The 24,092-nt window shown below is 42.6% G+C and overlaps 1 protein-coding gene across 1 annotated transcript in view; it reads right to left on the reverse strand.

The window, feature by feature from the left end:
- FOXK1 (forkhead box K1) overlaps positions 1 to 23,703 on the reverse strand; it is a 48,331-nt gene extending 24,628 nt beyond the window's left edge. The window contains exon 1 of the mRNA XM_082006816.1: positions 23,054 to 23,703. Within this exon, the coding sequence (XP_081862942.1) occupies positions 23,054 to 23,439 (386 nt within the window). The 5' untranslated portion in view covers positions 23,440 to 23,703. The remainder of the gene's footprint in view (positions 1 to 23,053) is intronic.
- Between the last annotated feature and the right edge of the window lie 389 nt (positions 23,704 to 24,092).

Here is a 24,092-nt window from a genome sequence, read left to right on the forward strand (position 1 = left end):
TGCAAAGCCAAAGGTGGGGGTAATTTATCCAAATTTGTGCTTTTACTGCTGTAAAAAAACCTGGGACCCAAGAAATGGAAATGCAACGCAAAATACAGTGTAAATTCCTGCTGAACTCCTCCCCTCCCTCAGGGGTGAGAAGGTGCCTGGGATTAACGTTATTGTTCCAGTCTCTATCACAACCACCACAGTAAAGTGAACAGTGACAACAGCACAGCCCATGACACTGCTTCAAATCAGCATACACACACCAATACGGGGGAACTGTGTCAATGAGAAATCAGAAAAGCATGATTTCTGAATCATCTTGTCACATAAAACTGTGACATTACACATGTTCATTACACTGAACCGAAATGCAGTTTTAATGAGCTTTTCTAATCATTCCCTTAATTAACCTCTTTCTGACCAAAAAAGGATAAACTCAAATTGTATCAGGTAGCCTTATTTAGGAGTGAGGCACATCAGTGCAGGATTTAAGCCTATGAGGATTATACTTCTATAGAAGATAAGCAGGACAAGGCAGACAGCCCAAGCAGAACTGAGCATGCATTCCTTAAGATTACTGTATATATTTCAAGTTATTTAAACTGAGTTATACTGTTTTATCCACGCTGCATGATTCCTGTCAAAGGTGCATAGCAATTACTACTACTGCTTAACATTTCCATCACGAGAAAAAGACAAATCTGAAAGCACAGATTAGACACAACATAAAAAGCTTAATGAAGTTAACTGGTATTTCCAAGGGTGCCCAAGAGGCAACTCTTTTAAGCACCTCTGAAACTTCCAGCTGTTTACAGAGGGGTAAATTAATGGTCCGCAAAATCTCTTGGTCTTGGTGCAGGCACAAAGCAACCTGCTTCAGTTCCAGAACTGCTGAGTTTTTACTTGATAACCTGCTACAGAGAGGTACATCCTGCAATTCTTGGCCATATAAACCATATATATTGTACTCATACACAGTTGCAATATGTTGCATACATCTCAATTCCTTGTGGGAAAGGATTCCCAGTTCTCTAGGATGCCTTGCAAGGCAGTGAAAATAGAAAGCTTTTTCTTTTCGTTTGTGTTAAAACTAAAACACATGCAAACACACCCCCCCCCCCCGCCCCAACCTCCATAAACTGCATAGAAACAGTTCTTGCCTTATGAGATTACAGGCAGGAGACAGTCAAAGAAAACGGACTGCTGGCTCCCTGCTGCATGCTTGAGTTCAGACTCCATGGCACTCACTTGAATATATGCTATATATACATTGGAGACCAAGGAGAGGAGGAGGAGTGCACATGCCACACATGATTACAATGATATAAAAGATGTTGCTAGAATTTTTGTTTGTTTTAAATAAGTCAGATTTTTCGAGAAATTTCCTGGATGAGCTCCTCATGCTGACAACACAGCACCCGTACTACTAGGCATCCTTCATGTGGTGAACCAGTGACAGCGATCACAAGCATTTCATCTACGCAAGGTCTGAAGGTGCTAAGAACGACTAGACTTTACATAAACAGTCACCCTTAAAGCAGACTTCAGGGAAAATGGTTGGGGGAAAAAAAACCCGCAGCAAAACAAGTCCGTACCCTGCCTGACTATGAAAAGCAGACATATCCTCCCCTTCTTCAAAGCACCTTTTACTCACAGATGCAAAGGAAACGGAGATGCATTTGCAAAAAGATAGTACCGGGTTCAACAGAAGCTATTACAGTCACCAATTTCTTTGTGCTTGAACAGCACCTTGAGTGCTGTTCAACATCAAATGACTTCTGCTAAGATCTGCTGCATAAGAGCAAGAAAAGGCTATTTAAAGATATTTTAAAAGGGGACAGGAAACTGTGCTGGATTTATGTTTTTACATTTACACCGTGGAAAAGCACAGTGACAAAATGGAGAAGACAAATAATGAAAAAGCCAAGGTGAAACATGTATAAAAATATATACAAAAATGAACATATAAAAATATCATTCCAGATTTTATATATAATGTAATGTATATAAACATAATATATAATAACAACATATGTTCTATATAAACATCATTCCAGCTGCTTATGCAAAAAGGAATAACCAGAAAAGTAAGTTGGAAGACTGTTACACATGCATTGTCATTCAGCAAGTCAGTACCATCTTTGTCTACTTGCCATAATTTATGAAATCCTGTTATTCCTGAATGTCACGAGTACAAATGCACCAGTAGCATCTGTGTTATAGTGCCGAGATGCAGACTGAATAAGGAACATTTCATAAAATGCTTCGTTAAAAATAGCACTTTTTGCAGTTTGAATCAGAATGGTAACAGAGTCCTGGGGTTTCATTCCCAAAGTTAAGCGTGATTGTCTCCCTTTGCTGCAACTGCCACTTTTTCTTTTTAAACTCGCAGATACTGTTACCACACCAGTGATTCAGTATCTAAATCTTTCCCTCTGCCAAGCGATGTGAGAGGACAGTAGCCCAACTCTTAAGAATGAGACAGTTATCTCTACAATCAGTAAATTCCTTGGCTTCAGCAAACATGGACAGCCAGAGCTCTAATTACAGCAGCACATGTCTTGATGAAACAGAACCGTGTCATTACTAGCAGAAGCTTGACCAAGGATGCCCACAAAAACCCCCATAAAAGAGAAAAAATCCCAAACAAGCCCCATACAACAGCTGTTAACCCTGTCCCCTGTAAGGTCTCTGAAACCAATTTTTTTGTGTATGTCAATTACATATAATTGACCCAGAAGAACACAATATTATTCCCACACACAAAATTCTAAAAACATGTTGGGTTTCTCAGCTCAAGTGAGAATTTGTCATCAGTCATCTTTGTCAGGCTATTACCATTACCAGTTATTTCAAGGTACTTGACATGATTTTACCGGAGGGCAAGGTGGATACTTCTCACTCTTTCAGTCAATGTGTAGGATAAATACCAAAATTTCAGGCCACGATCAATATGCCGGTGCTGTATGCAGCAGCCGTTACAGAGAAGTGCCCCAATTACCTCCTGTAACTAATTTTCTTCATGTTCTGTAATCAGTTAAGGGAAGAACCACATGCCTGCATCTATGAAAATCAAGTTCCCATTAAGTCATAAATCCACTCCCTATTCCCATAATACTTTGAAGCAGTCTGAAAGGAGGTGCCTTGGACAACATAAAAGACTCACTGGGAAAACTTAGGCACCAGTGCACCCAATACCAAACTAAATTTGGTTAGAAAAAGATAAGAGTTTGCTTCACTTACCTAAACACCTATCTAAGGCCTGAAGGCCTGCCCACAGCAATAAGCAAACTGAGACAAGAACAACTACATTCACATTTCTTCAAAAACAAGGGTCTGATAATTGTTGTGACCACTGCAAAACAGCTGAGCTGGGAACATTTATTGACCAAGATTTGTTGCTTTGTGATGCTGCGCTCTGCCCAGGGAGAGCAACGGCTCTTCGAAACTTCAGCTTTTCTCCAGCAAGCCTCACTGCGGTACCCAACTCAAAACAAAACACTTCAACTGCAAGACATTTAGAAGGGTCTTCTCCCCATTTCAGTAACTAAAATAACCAAATCAATTTTCTTCAGCTTCGCAAAAATAAACTAGACCCCAATGGGAATAACTGTCAGAAGTCTTATGCTCAAAGTGATCATTTTGCTGGAACTACCCCTGTCTGAGGCAGCAAGGTGGGCAAAAACATGAGTAGCAAAACCACCTTTCAATCACAAGCGAATTACAATGAATATTAGTTTGAACAAGTGTCGTAGAACCATACAACAAACTCTGAAAGCTGTCTGAGCTGTCACAGGAGATTAGGTACTATTCACCCCTCCTTCATAGTAAAATATAATAATGATAATAATAGTAATAAATAATAATAATAACCCAACATTTCCTGTTCCACTCCCTTCCCTATAATTTTTTTTTCCTTAAACAACACTTTGTAAGCAATACCAATATGAAACCAGTTATATCATCCACTTGGCTAGGGCTATCTGTATTCCAAATGAAAAAGTTAATTGCACTGAGACCAGGGAAAGAGTTCAGGAGGAACAAAGACAAATACGTTTTATTCTCTTAAGTCTAAATACACATTACAAAACAAGCATGTACCTATCACCATGGCAATTTAAGAGTCATTATAATTCTTTTCTTTACACATCTCTTTAGGCTAGAGGACACAGACAGCATAACTGCCAGGTTTTTAAGAGTGCTTGGTTCATTTTGGACGTTACCACAGTCTTAAAGTAATGAGTTTTCAGCATTTGCTATTTCCTTTTCAATTGCTCTACTGATCTGACCAGATTTAACACAAAAATCCTATTGAAGGGGTACCCATAAAATCCTTTATCAAATACACATCAGAGAAATATCTGCAACATGATGGTCAGTAAAATGATTTGTTGCATTCAAGAAGAGATAAGCAAAAGGTCTGCAAGTAAATGGTGAAGCCCAGAATCCACATTTCTTCTTCCTGGAATGAATCAACTCAATCTGAAGACAAGCAAGACAAGCACGTTGCCAGACAGCAGCAGCACAAGAAATAAACTCCAGAGCTCCCTGCAAAATTGCCTCTGGTATTATCCACTATTGTTTAATTAGAGAAAAAGCTATAAAAGTCAACGTTCATGTTTTTAACATAACTGAAGGAAAACTAGATTTAGAAAGTACTGAGATTATCTGCAAATAAAGGAGTATACCTATCTCTGTCACTGCTGAAGACAGCACAACCCACTGAAATGTTCGGTCATAATTACTCTGTAAGTCACAACATGAGTTTAGATCAGGACTGGTTTCCTAACCTCACAGTTACCCAGAGCTCACCAATCACTTGCCTTGTATGCTTTATAACACAGTCACTTTATTTAATATATACTGTCATGCTTAACATTGCAGATACAAAGAAGTACATATATCAGCTGAGACCGAAAAAAAATTGGCTGTGTGAATACGTGAGTGAACTCAGGTTTGAAATAATTAGTTGAATTCAAGAGAGAGTGGTCTTACTTTACTTCATGAATTTTAATTTTCTTCTGTTGAGAACTTTTTTTAAAAAAAAAAAAAAGTACCAGCAACTATTTCCATTGCCCTGTTACACCAGATGCACAAGTAGCTCAACTTCAGTGTACTGGGGTCCCTGGCATTAATGACTTCTTCAGTATCATTCCTGTACTAGAGCTAACATAAACCTAGTTTTAGTAAAGGCAAACTCACACTGCAGTAATCGAGAATTCCTCATACAGTGGAATTAGTACCAACTAGCTTGTAATTGCAGATCACTGGAAGGATTTTCTCTCCTTCCCCTGAAATGCACCCGAGTCAGCTGGAAATCCATGGTCACCTGGACTTGCTGGGATGAGTAACTGGACAACTGGGTAAAATTCTGTGTCTTATGTGGATAGCCCACTGGTTTCTTCTGCCTTAAAAACAATCTTCTCCCCAAAGAAATATCAATTATGCCACTCAGTCTCATGCAGGTTTATTTCAACACCATGTAAAACTGTTTCTCTGCTGTAACAGGCATTTCCTTTACCCCCGACACCACTCCTTCCCCTTAGCCATTTCCTCTCTATGTCACCCTCGTGCCAATAGTACCATCCAAACAACTGCACAGCAGGTCAAACCAGGTAGCTGAAATAATAATTACTTTCTCTTTAAGTAATAAGATCCCTTATGTTGTCTTCCACATGGCAACACAAGCACCAACACCGAGGTGGTGGAGGGGACAACCATCAGGGGAAGGAAGGAAATGAGGAGGTACCAGTACAAATGTTGCAGATTTATGACAGACTATAATAAAACAGATAATGTAACCGCAGACTCAGATTTAAGCATCACATGTTCCAAATGCTGCCTTCCTCTCTCAGAAAACGAAATGTTAATTCATTTTGAGAAAAGCTCTGGTCTTTATCAGGTAAATCACATCAGCCACCATGCTGATGCTCTAAGGCTGGAAATTTTCAAAAGTTCCTGAAACAGAAAAGTCACAATTTTTTTGATTCAATTTAATTATTTCAAGTCCAAAGTCACTCAGCTGTATGCAAGAGGACCAAACAAAGACCAAAAATGTTTTCTGCATTCCAACAAGTGCCTCCCGCAGCCCCGTACCCATGGCAATTCTCCCATAGCAACCAGCAGGTCACATCTGCAGGAGCAGGAGTGGGTTTGTGGTCGTCTCAGATGGGGTACATAGGCTCTGCATGCCGTAAAATAAGTGCTTTTTTTAGTACCTTTGTGCTTACAGAGTTTATTCACTGATTGTCCTTGAGAAAAGCAAGCGCAGTACGATGGATGAACGAGGACAATACTTCAGAAAATTAAAATTGGCATTTCTCTGTCCCAGACAAGACCTTTTCTTTACGGTCCTTGCTACTCCTTAGCTGGAACCATACACACAGTAAAGGATTTTTTTTTTTTCCCCTTAATAAGAAAGCACCACAGGTTACACTGGTATTTGCCTAACACTGCATATTACTATGTTTAAATCGAGGTTTCCAACACAGCCAGACAAGATTTCAGATGGGCAAAGAGCGTGTGCAGGCAAGTGTATCTATTTAAAACAAATACTACCAGCAGCATCAGGCAAAACCACAACTTATGAATAGTTGTGGTTTAGTCTCCTAAAAGCATCAAGTAAATTAGCTGTAATGAATGTTTCTATTGAGCTCAGTTGCACAGGGCTTCCCTTTATGCCATTTCATCAAAGTTCAAACACACTGAGAAACACTTCCACACACCGGGAGATTTTCAAATAGGTATTTTTGCAAAGTCCTTTGAAGACACTAATGTTCACAGGAAAGTTGGGCAAACTCTGCAATTCCTCTCCCTGCCAGCACCATGCACACGCAGACATACACAAAAGTTATTTTTGTTTCTTCAGTCCCTCCAGTCTCTGCAGACATCCCACCTTGCCGTGCTGACTAACAGCAAGGTCTCCGCTACTGCGCATCCCGGGAAAAGGCAGCACATGAAACTGAGCCAAGCAGGCGGCCGAGGGGGAAGAGTGCAAACACCCCCAGGCTTATCAGGAAAGCTAAAAAGGAAAAAACAAGAGATACCTGAAGTCCAACCCAAAGAACACAAAAATGCTAGTTTGGTTCATATACATCTTCTTTAAAAGTGCACAGGAGAAGATCAGCACTTTTTTTTGAGGCTCCAACTGAGCTCAACTGATCAGTTGAAAGCAAAATCTTCAGGAGAGGTTGCACTATGATACCATGCTGTGAAACTTCAACAATCATTTTATTCCACACTTCTTCCCTACATTTTCTTGTCTAGCAAACCTTTTAATTGCTGTCACAGAGCAAACTGATGAATCGAGCAACACCACTGACAGAAACAGTTAATTCTTCATTCAAGTGAGAACATTTGAGGTTGTTTCACACTGGAGAATTAGTAGGGAAGAGTCATGAGCTGTATTTTTATTTTTACATCCCTTACATCTCTTCAATAGTGTTCAGATTTTACTCTTCAAAAATTATTTGAGACATCAAGTACAGCTTCACCTCCACCTTCTCCTGTTTGAGAAGCAAAGCACAGTGCAGGAACAGAAAAAAACCACTAAGGTATTGTAGTTGCCATTTTTTCAGTGCAATGAAATGCAAAAAAGGTCAGGGAATAAATTTAGAGTATCAAAATAGTCTCTCACAGAAGAACAAGAAAGAATATCACTGAAACTGCTGAGAAGGGTGTTTCGATTAGCTAATGGAAAGACAGCAGGAACGGTAGGAGGTTCCCTCTGAGGTCACTACCACCCTGCCTGGGAAATTCACATTATAGACAGGTCTTTTCCAGATCCTACTATCCCCAGCTTTGCAGGACAGGTCTTATAGCAATCCTGCTCAGTCCAATGCCAAAATAAACCTACCAGAAGCTGCTCCAATCTCCTCCAGAAAGCTAGAGTGCAAAGGGCCAGGAATGCACAGTTTCAAAAGTGACCTTTCTGAAACTTCTCCAGCAGAAACCACCGTAAGCCAGCTAGCAGTGCCTTTTCATTCACTTTTAATGCCTGCAAAAGAAGCTGAAGGGTATTCTTGAAATACCATAATTATCACCACTTATTTACAAATGCAGTGGAACACCGGTCAATCCACACCTGACGAGGGATTAATTCACTTATCTAGTTAAAACATAGAAAATCCCAACTACAAACACTTACGTTAAAAGTAATCCAGAAAAAGCCTGACAATTACTTCCAGACATATTATAAATATGTAAGATGACCTCAGAAACCAAGCCTTGGTATAATCAAAAGAATATAATTAACAGGCATTTATAACAAATACCACTAAGGCAGAGTTTTGGTACTTCGATCAGGGACTCTGTTAAAGCCCACCACAAAGACCACCGTTTAAATATGCATGCCAAGAAAACATGGTAGTTACTTGGTGCCCATGCTCCAAGCACAGAGAAACAAAGAGGTGTTGCTGTAACTGTACCTCACTTAGCTTCACATTTCAAAACACTGGAGTCAGCTTCAAAATATGCCATTCACTGCAAACCAGGAGTGTTGGACACAGGGCTCGCTATCAGAAGACAAATTCCTCTTCTCCTCCCGAGCGCTCCTATTCCTTTAAAAACAAGCAAGCTGCAGTTCAGCAGCACGTAGGGCAGGTTACATGGAGTAGAGCCAGCCTGAAGCATCCTAAGATCTCACTCAGGTCTGCCAATGTGCTAAACGCATGAGCCTAGAAGGTCTTACCTACACCCACAAAAATCAGATGTGATTTTACAATATTGCTTAGGGTTTGTCTTTGTCTCTTTTTTATTTGTAAAGTCTCCTGAAGGCGAATTCTGGCCCCGCTTCCACCACACCATTACAGAAGCTGCTCTGTTCCCCAGTGTAATGCTTACTATAAACAGCTTCATGTCTGAGCAAACAGTAAACTTTTTCCTGTGTGTCCTACGGTAAGCCACATCTTAACCCAACCCCACTCTGCCAGTCAATTAAAGTCTATCTCATTTATCATGCCTCTCAATATAACGACAGTGGAGAAGAACTTTACAGTTGCATTCCCAGGGATGTCAACAGCTATCTACCCGCAGAGAACATTTAGTAAGCTGCTTTTAAAATCTAAAATTAACCATAAAGCTGCTGTTTATATTGAAGCTTGGGAATAAGGAGGTGTTTTAAGTGTCAGAACGAGTGGCCTGACATCAAAAACTCGATATGAAAGTTTGCCACCAAAGAAGTAGGCTGACACAAAGAGCAGATGATGCTTTTATTTAAATGAGGTTGGCAGCCAGCACCAGAAAGTTTCACTATCAGCACTGCAGACACCTGATATCATCTGTAACACACAGCAAGCCTATTATGTTATTTTGTTTTGTGTGTGGTTGTACACATAAAAATAATGATAGTTAAGAGACTCTATATAACACACAACAGCCTGTGTACCACCGCTGCTCTAATCAGGTATTCTAGCCTGTAGAGGTCTAGATCATATCTTAACCATTTCTGCACCAGCCAATAAATATTTGATCTTCAGAGAAAATGTAAATTATGTGCAACATTTGGAGTCTATCTCACTTTTATCATCAAGTCTTAAAAGTGCAAAAATCCCTTTCCATGTTAGGCTGATCAATCTGTTAATTTTTAAGTATATTGTCAGTATTGCTTTTTTTCCTAAAGGCTAAAAATTATTAATATCTGTGATTTTAAAATAAACAAAACCCAACATGCTACATATCAACTCCTTCAAAAGCTAAATAGCTATTTAACATCTCTGGTTTGTATGTAGCTAAGAGAAGCCAGGAAACAAATTGTTTTAACTTAAGAAACAATAAAATATCTTTTCTGTTTTTTTTTTTAAATGAACTTATGCTTTTTCTAACTCTGATATTTCTGTATTTTCATTTGAATTTATTTTCCTGGATAGTGCTCACCTTCCAATCTTCCATTTTGAACCTCCTTGCCTTCCATATAACATCACTGCCTTTTAAGGGGTACGTGTCTTTCTTGAGAGGATCCCTGCTTAAAACATGTCAGTCATAACCCCATTAGCATGTTTCAAAGCCTGATCCCTCTCCTTGGAGGTGCGCAAGCCTCTCCCACCGAGGGAAAACTGGTGGACCTCTGCTCAAGAGCCATGGGATGTTTTCAGAACCCCGAACTCCAGAGGAAGGAGTGCATCACCTGCGTACAACTCCCTTGCTTGAGCTTTTAATGTACCATACAAAGGAAAAAAAGACTGTACTGACAGGTCTTGGTCCCTTTCCACCATGCTTTTGAACAGCAGCCTGTCACACATCACAGCCATTGCACAGACACGTGTACAACTTCAATAACCACTATCAGCTGGAAGTAGACACGGATGACCAGCCAGCCACTCCCTCCTCCCAGCCTCCTTTATGTCAATAAATCTTAACCTGGCTGTTTGAGCAATGTTTAATCATAAACAGTTTTGAGCATGCTCCAGGATATAAACAAAGGCGAGTAGGAGAAAAATTTAGAGTCCAATACCAAGAATCACTTGCCATTTACTGCTGAACCAGGTAACAGAGAGCAAAGAAGCTACTGAGGAACAGAATACAAGAACCTGGTGTTCATTTAGAACAACCACCATGCAATAACATTAAAGTATCCAGAATTGTGACCACAGAAGGATTTCAAGGACTAAATGCATTAACATTCTTGGTTCTCTTAAAAACAAAGAAAAAAAGAAAAATTAAATTGCTTAGAACACCCACTTAGATGCATGGAAATAAACTACCCTCATTGATCTCATCCCACTGCCATTTACAATGCAGTCATCTTGATTCCCTTCTGTATTGCTAATCAAGCTAAAATTAACTCCTCTCCCCCTGCTTATCGCACATGCTAGCAGCAAGAAAATCAACGCTGGGGGAAGATCAATTGTCTGTCTCCGCAACAGCCACGAGCTTGCTTATGTGGTAAATGTATATTTAAGAGCTACAGGACCTCTTGTGATATTTTAACTGCATTCATCATGGGTCTGGATAGCTGTTTAGACTGGGTGACAGAGCAAGTAGCACTTACAAACCTAGTTCAAATACTTCTGAACACCTTCTAGTCATTATTGGCCTCTAGAGACCTCTAAAATGGGCTGCATGAAAGCAGGGATTTCAGTCCTGTTAAGCCAGCGTCCATCTTAGAAGAATCAACATCATACTTGTCACTCCTGCTTTGACAGAGTAAAGATGTGTCTTAAGCCAGCATCTCCACAAAGCCCTGGAGGGCTCTTCATTGGCATGCCACTTAATTAAGTTTGGGGCATATTCTGAGGACACAGAAACTACTTTTGTATGGTTGCCACTCTGACAACATTGGCAAAAACACCCCAACCATATCCTAGTGTTATTCCATTCACACCCATGCTAACTCGCTGTCCCACTAAGTTAATTCAAGTGTATAATGAAAGGCAACTGGTATGAAACAAAGTACGATGATACTTTTTTCTATGTTCTGCTGGCACCACCCTTTCCCTACACCTACCTGTCATGAGGTAGTGGCAAACTCTCCACCATAATACTGAAGTGGCAGACACTGTCTTGGATGAGGAGTAAGTTTCGCTCAGCCCTTGCCAAAGGCTCAGAGGTGCCAATGCATCTTGCCTTCCTGCAGGACTTCTCACATCTTACCACCTTCTCCAGTCCTTGGGAATACTGCCAAACCACAGCTCCCAGCCCCAATGGCAACACGCAGCCCCCGGCTGTTTCCAGACCCCTGGACCATGGCTATTCTGGCAGCACCAGGCAGTGAGTAGTCAGTCTGACATTGTTTGTTTTCCAGAGATGTCACAGAAATAGAAAATACTAGCTCTGTAACACACACATTTGCCTGCAGTGTTTCTGCACCAGAAAAGGCTGCCCTAGCCCCCATTTATGACATGCTGAGTTCCCCTCCACAGCAAACCTTAAGATAAGAGCCTAAGTTTGGCTTCCATTCTACCACAGCAGAGACCACAAGAAGTGACTCAGCAGAACATGGCCACCACCAGAATCTCTCACTCCTTCCCTGGTTCTGTGAAATTTGAGCCCTTCCAAGAGGCTTTCCAACCCTCTGCTGCTCACACAGATCTTGGTTAAAATTAAAAAGGTCAGTATTAACTGTTTTCCTTCTTTGCTCATCTTCGCAGAAACACTCAACTAAGTAGGTTTCTCCCTCAATCATAAACCACAATTAACACCTACCTCAGTGCCAAAAAAAAGCCCCACCTGCACTCACGCTCTGGGGAACTTCCCTGTAACAGCTTCTACAAAGAGTTCTGTTTTCAATAAGAAATTAAGCAGTACACCAAAAATTAAATACATAGTGACAGCATGGAACTAACTGCAGTGCTACAGTTGGCCTTTACAAGTAGCACTGGTTATTCATTTCCATACCCAGCTCAACACCAAGCATTTTAAAACTTTGCTCAACTGCCGGGGAATTTCCAGCTTGCCGCAGATCCTGCCTCTTTCACCACAGAAATCTGGCCACGGCTGCCACAGGCAACATGCAACTTCGATTTTACCCCTATTTTCATCCTACCTCCCACCTTCTTGGGAAGGCTCTTCCTTTACTACTACAAGTATCCAGATCCTCAGGAAGTTTCTACACCCTGGAGAAACTAACCGTTTGAAAAGATCAGTTCATTAAAGTCTCCTAATAACCATCACACAGAGAGGCAACTTGTTTCAGCATCTTTGTTGGATACACTAGAGCAGTTTGATTCTCATGTAAATCTCATTTGCAACGCCATCAACTTTCTTCTAATGGGCCATTCATCATTGTAAGATTTGCTTTCAAGGAGCCAGCCCAATTTCTCGAAAGGTCTCACCAGCCATCTAGAAGACTTACCCTTCCAAAGCTAGGCAACTACCTATAAACACATTAGCAAAGGCTGTGTAAAACAAAATAACCTCAGTAAAGCTCAGGAAAAGATCCTAATTCCCACATACATATGCCAGAAAAAGCTTGTGTGTGGGATGTTACTAACCTTTGAATTCAGTCAGACTCTCTAAGAGGGCTCTAACACGCAGAGCATGACTATGATGTATTTTCCTTTGAGGCTGGTTCAGTTCATTTAGAAAGTGATTTGAAAGACCTAATGTACTATTTATGTACACTATAAAAAACGATCCATATGGAGTCAGACTTTGCAAAATGTTCACTCAAGTCCATTCCACTCCCTCTGAAGACATTTCACAATCCATTCAATACCCAGTAGAGGAAGCCAGGATTACTGTTTTAAAAGCAGCTCTGAGGGTAATTTAAATGTTTTAAAAGCTGACATCTTCTAGACTCAGAGCCAGATAAACATTTGGGGCAACATAGAGCATCTCTCACACCAATGTCTTCAAAGTGACATCCACCTGCAGCCTCCAAAATACTGACATTGAAAATAAAGGTTAGAAGAGAATCTCAGGCACAACCTTCCTTCCTACTAAAGGAGTGGAAAAGAAAGTAATTTTACTGTGATTCAGGAGAAGATGTACTGGACTGGCTTGTGAAAGACCACCTAGCAGGACATGGCTAAGATTGCAAACCACGTAAAACAATCCCAAGATTATTAAGGTATTTTAAATCCTGCCAGCATAAACGACTGCTGAGGGATTTCTTCCTTGAAAGGAGTTTAACCAACTGAAGTGACAATGCAAAACAACAGAACATATGGAAGTTGTTGCCACAGTGGTTTCATTATTTTTTAAATCAGGAAATTTTTGAGAGTTAACTTATCATATCACTGGCATATTCTAATGCTCCCCTTCCTCTGCTTCAGTATAGTATACAGAATTAGGGAGACGTTTTACTTCAACAGACGTATCTTACCTGGAAGCTTCATACAAACTTCACCATTTACAGTATCAGCTTTTTTGGGAATGGGGTTCTATCCCTTCTCTGCTACGTGTTTTTTTAATAGGAATTCTCATACTTGCTATACTATCTGGTGGAGCAGGATCAAATTGAGAAGAAACTGTGAACCACTTGGAGAAGAGGATGCACCCACTTGTCACCAAGAGACCTCAGATTCGCAATCACTGTCCACCAACACAATTTTGTTTACCAAGTTCATTCTGTGTCTGTTTGCAGTGAAGCACTGATCTGGGACACTCACTTGTGAACAGGTCATGTGCAAGTCTAAATTACTTGACTGAGCCTATTTCTAACGGCTGGTTTGCATATGTCTTGTTTACACAAAATACAAAAAATGCTAACAACAGTTATTGAGCCAGTAGACATTAGGAATTTTCTCCTAAGAATTCCTATGCCTGAGGAAAAACTTCAGCGCTTGCCTTAATATTGCATAAAGGCAGACATTAGCAGCAAAGCACGTGCCAGCCTTCGACTTCCTTTGCAGGTCTTCCCAGTGTGAAAACAGTTCATTATGTCTTGTCTCATTGGAGAGGTCTGAGGGAGACATGGTAGAAGAGAGATAGTAATTATACAGCTGAATGGACAAGAGAGAAGGAGGCAAAGCCACCCAATTACCAGGCTTGTTGACAGTCAACACCCCTTTACACACGGTGGGCAGACAGCCAATCCAAGGTACACCACGTTACACAAGCCATGAAACAATTAAAAAAAGAAAAAGATCAATCAATAAGTAGCAGTTGGCACACCTCCCACGCCAAGAGTCTACCCTTACTAGTTTGGGCTACACCTCAAACTGAGTATGAAAAGAAAAACATTTCTGGTGTACCCATCAGGTGGAAAAAGAATTTGCTTTCTGTGTCTAGTCCTTTTCTCCTCCCACACAATCAGGATTTTGAGTGTTTAAGAGTCCATAGTTCTTATGCCCTCGAGAGAGGAAAGGCCTTAAGTTGCTCAAGAACAATTCCTTTAGCAAGTGTACAAACTGGCTCTGCAGGGAGTCCGGTCCTGCTTAGTCAAAATGTTGGTGGCTTCTGTATGTGGCCTTAAGGGAAATAGAAGATTAAAACAGTTTGTGTGGGAAGACTTCCCAAGGCTCTCTTTAAAGCGGCACAAAGCAGAAAAAAAGGGGTACACCTATAATGTTCTATTTCAGAGAGAAGGGGAGGGATGTCCTTTTCCACCATGCTTAGACCACCTCTGCAAGGTTTTTTGTGTCCTCATTCTGTTCTGAAAGATGGAGTGGATTGTACCAGTACATGAAAATAGTCTCTTATGCTACAAGATTCTTGAAACAGGATAATAACTGGTAACAATGTGCTTAAAGTGTTCTTCCACTTATCCTCCAACCCTAATCACATCGTATATATTAACAGAACCAAACAAAGACTGTCCATCTTTGCTGCCTCAGCTAAGGCAGAGTTCACAATTAATTTTGACATTATTTCTCCCGAACTGTCAAGATGTCCTCAAACAACATGAAAATTACATATCTGGTACAGGTTTTCCTCGCTCCTTTAACTAAATCACACACACACAACAAACAACAACCCAAGAAATTAAACTCACTTTTAAAATGCTAAAAATAGACTGCGTAGGGAGGGAAGGGACTATCAATCAAATCTTACTTAGAGTTGATGAATATTCAAAGAAGAGGCTTCTAACAGAGTGCTCTCTCAAGACTGCTTGAAATTTTTATGATAAAAAATGTACGAGGACATGAAAAAAGCAGCAGTAGGATAACGAAGAGCAAAATACACAGGACAAAAGTGGATACACAGTATTAATTAGGCCATTAAGATCCTTAAATGTTTTACTGTCCAATAAAATATGTATTTCATAAAAATTAAGTGCCATGAAGAAGGAATGCACATGTGCATTTTATTGAGCTGTTCTGAAGAAACTGAAGATGTGAATTACCAGCAAAAACCATTTGTGGACAAAAGTAAATAGACATTAGTAAAATTGTACCTGTACCATGAAAACAAAGAATATACTACTGGATACAAATTTTCACTCACGTTTACCTAAGTTCGAGATTCATCTGCTCTATAAGCATCTCATCAATCCGCTTGTATAAGGAGTCTGCAGTCAACTGAACTAGGGAGACTTATAAATACTTGAAAAAATTATTCAGTGATTAATACTGAATTATTGACTGAAGTGAATGCATTAAGACCACACAATAATTTGTACTCACAATTGGTCAATTAACCAAATCTGGAAGTACATTAAGATGTCTCTTCCAGGAGACAAACATCTGCTTCAACTTTTTCATCTTACAGATTTCTTCAAAACATCACTGCAAAACCTCCGGCTCCCTGCGTTTCTTAGTGTCAATCTTGCAGTCTGGTACATCAGGGCCCACCAGCCACTTCAGATGCATAAACCAACATTTAAAAGCTACCTAAGTTTGCCAGTCAGAAAGCACTGCACAAGCTCAGCAGAAGACTTAAGTATTTGCTGCCTGTCCCAGACATATGCAATTGTAAAACAACAAGGACCTTACCCACCCAGTACACCATGGACTAAGCTGTACAGCATATTTAGCTTCCATACTTTTCTTTCTTTAAAGTAGAAATCCTGAAGTGGATATCCTAGCCATGAGTCTGCAACCTCGGGAAACCGCTAGATACGTGAGGACTGAACCAAAGACACATAAGGCAAAGCCAATGTTAGGTATGGCTACGTGCGAGAGAGGCTTCTGTGCTCTGGACTGCTATTAAGAAAAAGGAAAGATTCTGTACCGAAAGCAAATGAGATAATTCCTCTCCCTTTTCATTAACACCGCCAGCTCAAAAGCACATTATTTTTCTTTTTTAAACCACATTTCCACTTGGAAAGGAAAGCTGGCTCATCCACGTCTAACCAGCAGTAAGGTGAAGCTTGGTCTGTTAAACATTTCTGGTTACTGTGCCCCTTGGCTCTGACTGCGGAACACCCAGATGCTGCCTGCTCAGACACTTACTGGAGTTAGAAGGAGCTCAAAGTAAATTAGCACATGTCAGAAGAACTGATATGGAGCTGAGTGCTATTAGAGATCCACCCCATATAAGAAAGTCAGCTGGAGGTAGCTGTCAAATCTCAAAGAGTGGTTTAACAAGCACCCGTGTCCCTTTTGCTACCCCACAGTATCGAGTGCAACCCCCACAAAGCACACCATTGAACATACTCGCCAAGCTCCACACTCCGCAACTGCTGTGAAAACTTGTCAGTAGCAGACACTAATGACTACACATGGGCCAGTAATAAGACTTTATTTGCATGGCATAAGTAGCAAATTCAAGCAGTTTCCTGTTCTTTACCAACATCCTGTTGCCACATCTACTCCTCCAGGAAACTGCAACACCGAGCAAGAGAATTTGGCATCCCACAGAACAGCTCTGACAGTAACTGTGCTCCGATAGGCATTTAGCAAGAGCTTGCTTACAAAGAAAACAATCACATTAATCTGGTTGTCATTTATGCTTTCAGTTATTCGGTGCAAGACTACGCATCCCATTTTCTGGAGGGGGGGGAAAAAAAAGTCAAAGAGCATTACTTTGATTTGTTACCAGAAGTCAAAACAGACACTCTGCAGAGAGGATGCTCACACAGCTGACATCAAAATAACTAAGATATTAATTACTACAGATTTCATTGTTTTTATTCCTGTTTTGTAACAGCAAAACCTCCCACACTCATTCATCCCCTAGACTTATACAAAAACACAACAGTATCAACTGGAAGAATCCCACATTCAGCTAAGCATACATGTCACGATTGAGAGTTTGTTAACAGAGAGAGGTTACACCAGCACAACTAGAAACTACATTTAAGCCTTTATAACTGAGACTCTGCACAGGAATGTACAAGCATGACATGTTCTGGTTAGATTAATCTTTTCATAATCAACACATCAACTAAACTGAACCAAGTTTGGTTTAAAAGAATACATCAGAGAACATACACTATGTTTTGCATAGTGTTAGTTTATATTCACAACCTGACTTACAGCACAGCTATTTCTGAATCAACAAATCGAGTAGTAGTTTCACATAATGAAGGAAACTTTCCTTAAGCATTTAATATAACCCATGACAAATTGAGCTGCTTAGCCAAGAAATATTACTTGACATAAATGACATAATTAAAAATCAAGTAATCCTTTATCACCATCTTGCTGCACAACAAAAAAACCTGTTCTCAAAGACAGTCTTTGAAACCAAATAAGAGCATGAAAAAATATAAGACGAAGCACTAAGAGAGCAAATCTTTAAAGAACTTCTAGCAAGAGTAAAACCACCATCCACAAGTTGTAGCAAAGCAAACCATGCATTTCAAACAAACAACAAAAAAATGGTTGCAAATGCAGATTATGCAATATTTAAGAAGCAAAACTACATGAGGAGTTATCAGAGTCAACATACATATGCAGCATTTCAGAAACAACTCGTTCTGTAGTCGTGGTTATGTGGTCAAAGCATTTCCTTAGTATGCGTACGTACGGCTTGCAGTTCCCTCCGAGATGTAAGGATACCCGTGCTCATGCACACCATGATGGCATCGTTCTAACCACAAGAATGGAGGCAGAGTGGTTACTGAGGTCATCAAAACACTGCAATACGTTGTCTATATGTCCATTTTTCTAGATTATGTCAATTTTTTTGGTAACTTTAATCAGTGCCTCAAGTCACTCACTAACAGACTGTACAATCTCCCTTAGAAAGGGAAATGAAAAGACTGTTGGATCTAGCTCTCCGTTGTGTGCTTGGTTACTAAATCCCAACTGCGGAGACACCTCCAACACTCAAACGCTGAACTGAACTTGTGTACTCACAATACAGAAAGATTAATGCATGCATAAAATTTTGCAGGATCAGCACCTTGATATGTGCTCAGAGTACTGGACTATTTATTTTTGTCAAGTTTATTAAGCACCTAGGAAAATCCCTTTACAAATAGGGCAGTATGCTCTTAATAAAACTTCACATGCACAGTAAGTTTTCAATTTATAATGGGGATTACATACCTAATTATTTTTTATTTTAACTCCATGTTTTGATTTCATATATCCATATATTTACTTCCCTTGTATTTTATACTCAAACTAAAAAACTCCTCCACTTATTTCTTCCATTTCCTAAATGCTAGAAGAACTACACGTTTAAAAACTTATTTTTACGCTTAGCAATCTCATGCTGAAAGTACCCATTTACACGGAAAAACACAAACTTCAGGCTCCATTAATAATGCTACTGCAAAAATAATACAAAACAGTCACAGAAGCAATAAGCAAATATCCCATGACCTATTCACAGACAAGCACCATTTTCCAATCTATTGAGCTCCCAGTTCAGAAAGCTCAAGTGCTATTATCAGGCTACTCAATCAACATTTGCAGTTTTTAGTCCTAGAACTAAAAAGTACTTCAGAGCATTTAAAAACCTGACCCACAGCTCCTTAAAATTTGTGTTTGCAGGCCTAACTTTCAACTTGTTTCAGTTCCTTCAGTTCTGGGGGTGGATGGAAATTTTTAAAAAAGAGTTTATTTTAGTTACTGGATGCCTCCAAAATTGGGTCAGTTTTGAAGATTAAGAAAAAGTTAATAATTCAGCATTAACCTGATCCTGTAACATCTGATTACACTGTAAGTTTGAAAAAATACTGTCTTCAGCAGGAAAAAGTACTCCAGCTAATGGTTCCTGCTGTATCTTATGTTTTTGCTTGTATCACTAGTTTTAAAAATCTAGTCCATATCCTACTGATAGTCTTGAGTTTCGTTTTTTTTTTTAATAGAAAAATACCCAGATATTTATCCACAGATTTCCAGCTTCCAGTAGCACAGCTGAAAAAAGGGTTTCTAGCAATCCTGAACTTGAATTAAAGCACTTGTTTTCAATGCAAGTACTTTCATAATTTCATCTTGATTTCTATTTGCAATGCCTGCTGCAGTGTGGCACTCATGTTAATTCAATTGATTAAGAGGTCTCCAGCTGTACTGTGGGCCCTCCACTCTTCCACCCACTTTGTTTCTAACTGTCATTAACCTCTAGGAAATGTCCTCCTTGTTGGTCATTATTATTTAATTATACTTCATAGTTATGTCATCACATCTGTGAAATATAATCTTCCATAACAACACAGCTGTGAAATATGATACTCCTGCCCAGCAGTGAAATTCTGGTTGCAGCGGATTATACACACACGATGGCGATGGAGGAAGCGATACGAAACTTTTCAAAGGCCCTTGATTTTGAACGGGTCTATTGTGTTAGGAAGGACATAAAGTCTTCAAGAAAGGTCTCCAACTCTTCCTCTTTCCTCCATTCCCCACCTCTCCTGACAAAATCCTCTGTAAATTTTAGGAATAGTTACTTCTAAACTTAGAAGAAGGCTTATGACAACGTAAGTTCTATACAGAAGTGAAGTGAAAAGAAACCTCAGAAATAGAATCTACGAATCCAGGATTTTAACAGATAGTATGAACTGCATCTGAAAAACAGTTTTTTTCCTGGAACCCTCTACTTCCATTCATGATCTCATGACTCACACGCATCTCCTTTGACTGTAATGTAACAGCAGCAGTGACTGCATTAGTCCAAAAGAAACAGGACTTTGCATACTTTTGCTATCCTTTGCCGGGGACACACACACACACAATGATTCAAACAACTTATTCTTAGAAGACATTCAACGATTTATATGGGAGCAAGAGCTCCCATGTAAATCGTTTAATGGAATGTCCATTAATTCCTGAAATTTAACATGGAAATGCTGGCACATGGAGAAGGCATGGCTTCTGTATCAAGCAGGACAGTAGTGTTACCATAAAATAATATTAAAAAAAAATTTATAGTTTGTACTGTAAAGTCTGTGTACTAAGACCCATCTTCACTTTGTCCCACTTCTGACAATATTAGTCAGCTAGCTGTAAGCATACAGGCTTCTCTACAGAAAAGAAGCGGCACCAACCAGGGCTTTGTTTTGTTTAGGGAGGGGAGGGGGATTTGTGTATGTATGTGTGTACGTGGGTGACTGGGAGGGAATGGACTGATTTTTCAAGAGTGGAGCTAAAGAGTAGACAGGAGAACAGCTTAAAGCCTCAATCAAGACTGTGTATACCAAGTTTCAACAGGATTTTTTTTTTTTCCTGGTCTGCATTACAAACCCTTGACTGGCCAGTAGAAGGCAAGGAGTTGTTTACCTGGTAGAAGCAAGGGGGCAAATTCCTTTAGATTGATGCAAAACATTTTCCTACTCTAGAAGTCAGAAAGGGAGGAGCATCAAGTTTATTTATGTAGCTCAAGCAGCGGCCAAGCAAAGAGGATGCCTTATTGTGCAGAGTTCATAACTGTACATTAAACTCCTCCCTTTAAAGCAGCGAAGAAGGAAAGTTGCCATTCCCACTCCAGGAGTCACGTGCAAATGGAAGGGTAGAGAAATAAGCAACCAAGTTGCTGCTTGAGAGTTTTCAATGCTTATGATTAACCAACTGAAGAAACAGAATGACAGGGAGGAGAGAGCTCACAGATAAAGCCAGAGCCAGAGGGAGCGAAACAACAAAAATGCCCTGGGCTTCAGGTGGTCTTGTTTTACAAACCAAGATTAATTAAACAGACACTGAAGGACATCTCTTTTAGAAAATGAAGCACATTACAAACCAAAATGCCTCAGAGAGCAAGCAGCTAGGGAGTTATAACTAAATTACTAAGTACAAAATGAAGCAGCCTGCAGAGGAAATGAGTAATTAAAAAACCCTCCCCTGAGCAACAGGCTGGCAAGAGAGGGAAAACTCCAGGACCCTGGTGCTGGAGGTGAACAGTTCCAAAGCCAAAAACTGCCAGATGAAAACAGATGTTTTATAAAAACAACAAAAAGCCTAGTAGAACATCATAAAACCCCATCTCCTGCCGTTACAGCGTGTTTGCACTCAGAGATGGCATTAGACACAGTCTGCCTGGTACGACCTGAAGAGATGCACAGAGGAATTACATCACCCACCACTACCACGCTGCCGCCCCTGGGGTGAAGCACTGCAGTCGTTGGACAGTGCTCAGCAACCATAAACAACATTTTCAGAGGAAGAAATAGATTGTCAGCCTCATTCTTCTTTCTGCAAGAGAGTTTGTCTAAAACACAGGACAGACAACCCTTCTGTAGCCCTCTCCCCTTCCTCAAAGGAGCAAGAAGACCTTGGGCGCATGTTCTCCAGGGGTCCTGGTGAGCAACATCACCCCTGGCTTGGCCCAACACCTTCTTTTCTCCGTTGCCCCGGAGAGAGACACCAGGAACAACACCCAACTTGCCAACCCTAAAATAAGTTGGAAAACCACTTTGCCAGTGTGCTTATTTTCACTAAATTTTTGCCAGGAAAGACAAGCCCTCCGTGTAGAAAATTTTAGCTCACTGACAAGAGCCCTTTTTCTCTCATTTATCTTTTGGAAAACCCTTAAGGGCCATCAGGTGAACACAAGCCTGTTGGCAGGCAGGCATGGAGGACGATGACCATGGGCTACAACCTGCTGAAGGAGCACCCTGGGACGGGGGACTCATGCTTCTTCCCCAGACATGATTCCCTCAGAGGGAGCAGCCCCAGCCCTGACAAACATCCCCCCCCCTTTCTCAGTTGTGGACGGCAGCAAGGTGGGGACATCCCTTGTTGATGTTGAGGTGGAGCCACTGCCTGGTCACCAGGTGGACATGCTTCATGGCCGCCTCAGGCCCTCCATCAGGTGAGGGCCACTCTGTTGTTGCACAGAGGATGCCTCACCCACTGTGGTCAACTTCAAGCAAGGGGTCCCTCACCGTCCCCTCAGGCTCTCTGTGGGCTGGGAAGGGCCTCAAGGCCACCTTCTTCAGAGGCAGTTCCTCACCGTCCCCTCAGGCCCTCTGTGGACAGGCAGCATCCCTCACCGTCTCCCTCATCAGCGGTGGCTGCTCACCATCACCTCGGGCCCTTCTCCTGGCAGGCCCACATCCCCTCCGTGGGGCAGAGGCACTTCGCTGTCTCCTCAGTGGGGCCGAAGGATCCCTCGCCGTCCCCATCCACCGCGGAGGCCCCTCTCCGCCCCCTCAGCCCCTCTCCACCCAGACCCACGTCCCCACCCCGGGGCAGAGGGCTCCCTCTGCGCCCCCTCAGGCCCTTCCCCGGGTCCCTCCCCGCAGGCCGCGGGCTCGCCCTCTCCCTCCGGAGCGGGCCCAGCCCCGCAGGCCCCCGCCGCCTCCCTGCGGGGCCACCGCCCCCACGCCCCCGGCCCGGCCCGCGTCGGCGGCACTCACTGCGGCGGGAGCTGCAGGGCCGGGCCGCCGCGGCGCTGGAAGGCGCCGTCCACGAAGACGCCGTTCTTGCCGAGGCAGCGCAGGTAGAAGTGCGGCTCCTGGAAGCTGAGCTGCAGGTGCCGCCGGGAGATGAAGCTGGAGTGCCCCATGTTGACGTCCACCGAGCCCTGCGAGGAGTTGCGGCCTATGGTGACGGCCGGCTGCCGCATGAGGAACTCGAACTCGCGGCCCTGCAGCCGCGCCAGCACCGGGCCGGCGGAGGCGGCGGCGGGCGGCGCGGCCGGGGGCGGCGGCCCGGGAGGGGGCGCCGCGGCGGGGCTGCAGGGCGCCGAGCGCAGCGCCAGCAGAGCCCGCGCCCCGCTGCTGTCCTCCCCGACTTCGGCCATGTTCCCAGGCAGGGAGCGAGCCAGCGTGCCGGCCTCCGGGGCGGAGCCGGCGGGGCGGGGGAAGCGGGGCGGAGCGGCAGCCGAGCCCGCCGCCACCGCCTTCTCCTGCCTCCCCGGCAGCACCGCCGGGCCCGGCCGCTCCGCCGCGATTTATGGCGCGGGGCGGGGGCTGGGAGCGCCGGGCTCGGCGGGGGCGCGGCGCCGCCTGCAGGCCCGGGCGGGCCGGCTGCGCCGGGCCCCGGGCCCGTTCCTGGGGCAGGTGCTGAGAACGCGACCCGCTCTGAGGGGGCTCCCGCCACCTCTCCCCCGGACCGGGCAGAACAACCGCTTTCTGGCGGCTCCGTGAGTTGAATCGCCTCAGAAACGGCCCCCGCGCCCTCCTGCGCCGGAGAGGTGCCCCCGCCCCAAACCCGTCCCCGCGCGGGGCTTTCTGTGGGGCAGGGGCACATCCACCCCCCATCCACCCCGCAGCCGGGGCATCGCCGGCGTTTCGGTGCAGAACTGCCGTGTTTTCAAACCGACTTGGGCCGGGTGAGACGGCGTGTCGCTGCCTCGTGTCATGGCACCAAAACCCCACCCGGCTGTTCGGTGGGGATTTCACCGCAACACGATTTTAATGTCCCCGGCCTGTTTGCAAAGGCTTGCTGAAGGGG

This window comes from Phaethon aethereus, assembly GCF_964289735.1.
Source record: "Phaethon aethereus genome assembly, chromosome: 15".
Taxonomy (NCBI): domain Eukaryota; kingdom Metazoa; phylum Chordata; class Aves; order Phaethontiformes; family Phaethontidae; genus Phaethon; species Phaethon aethereus.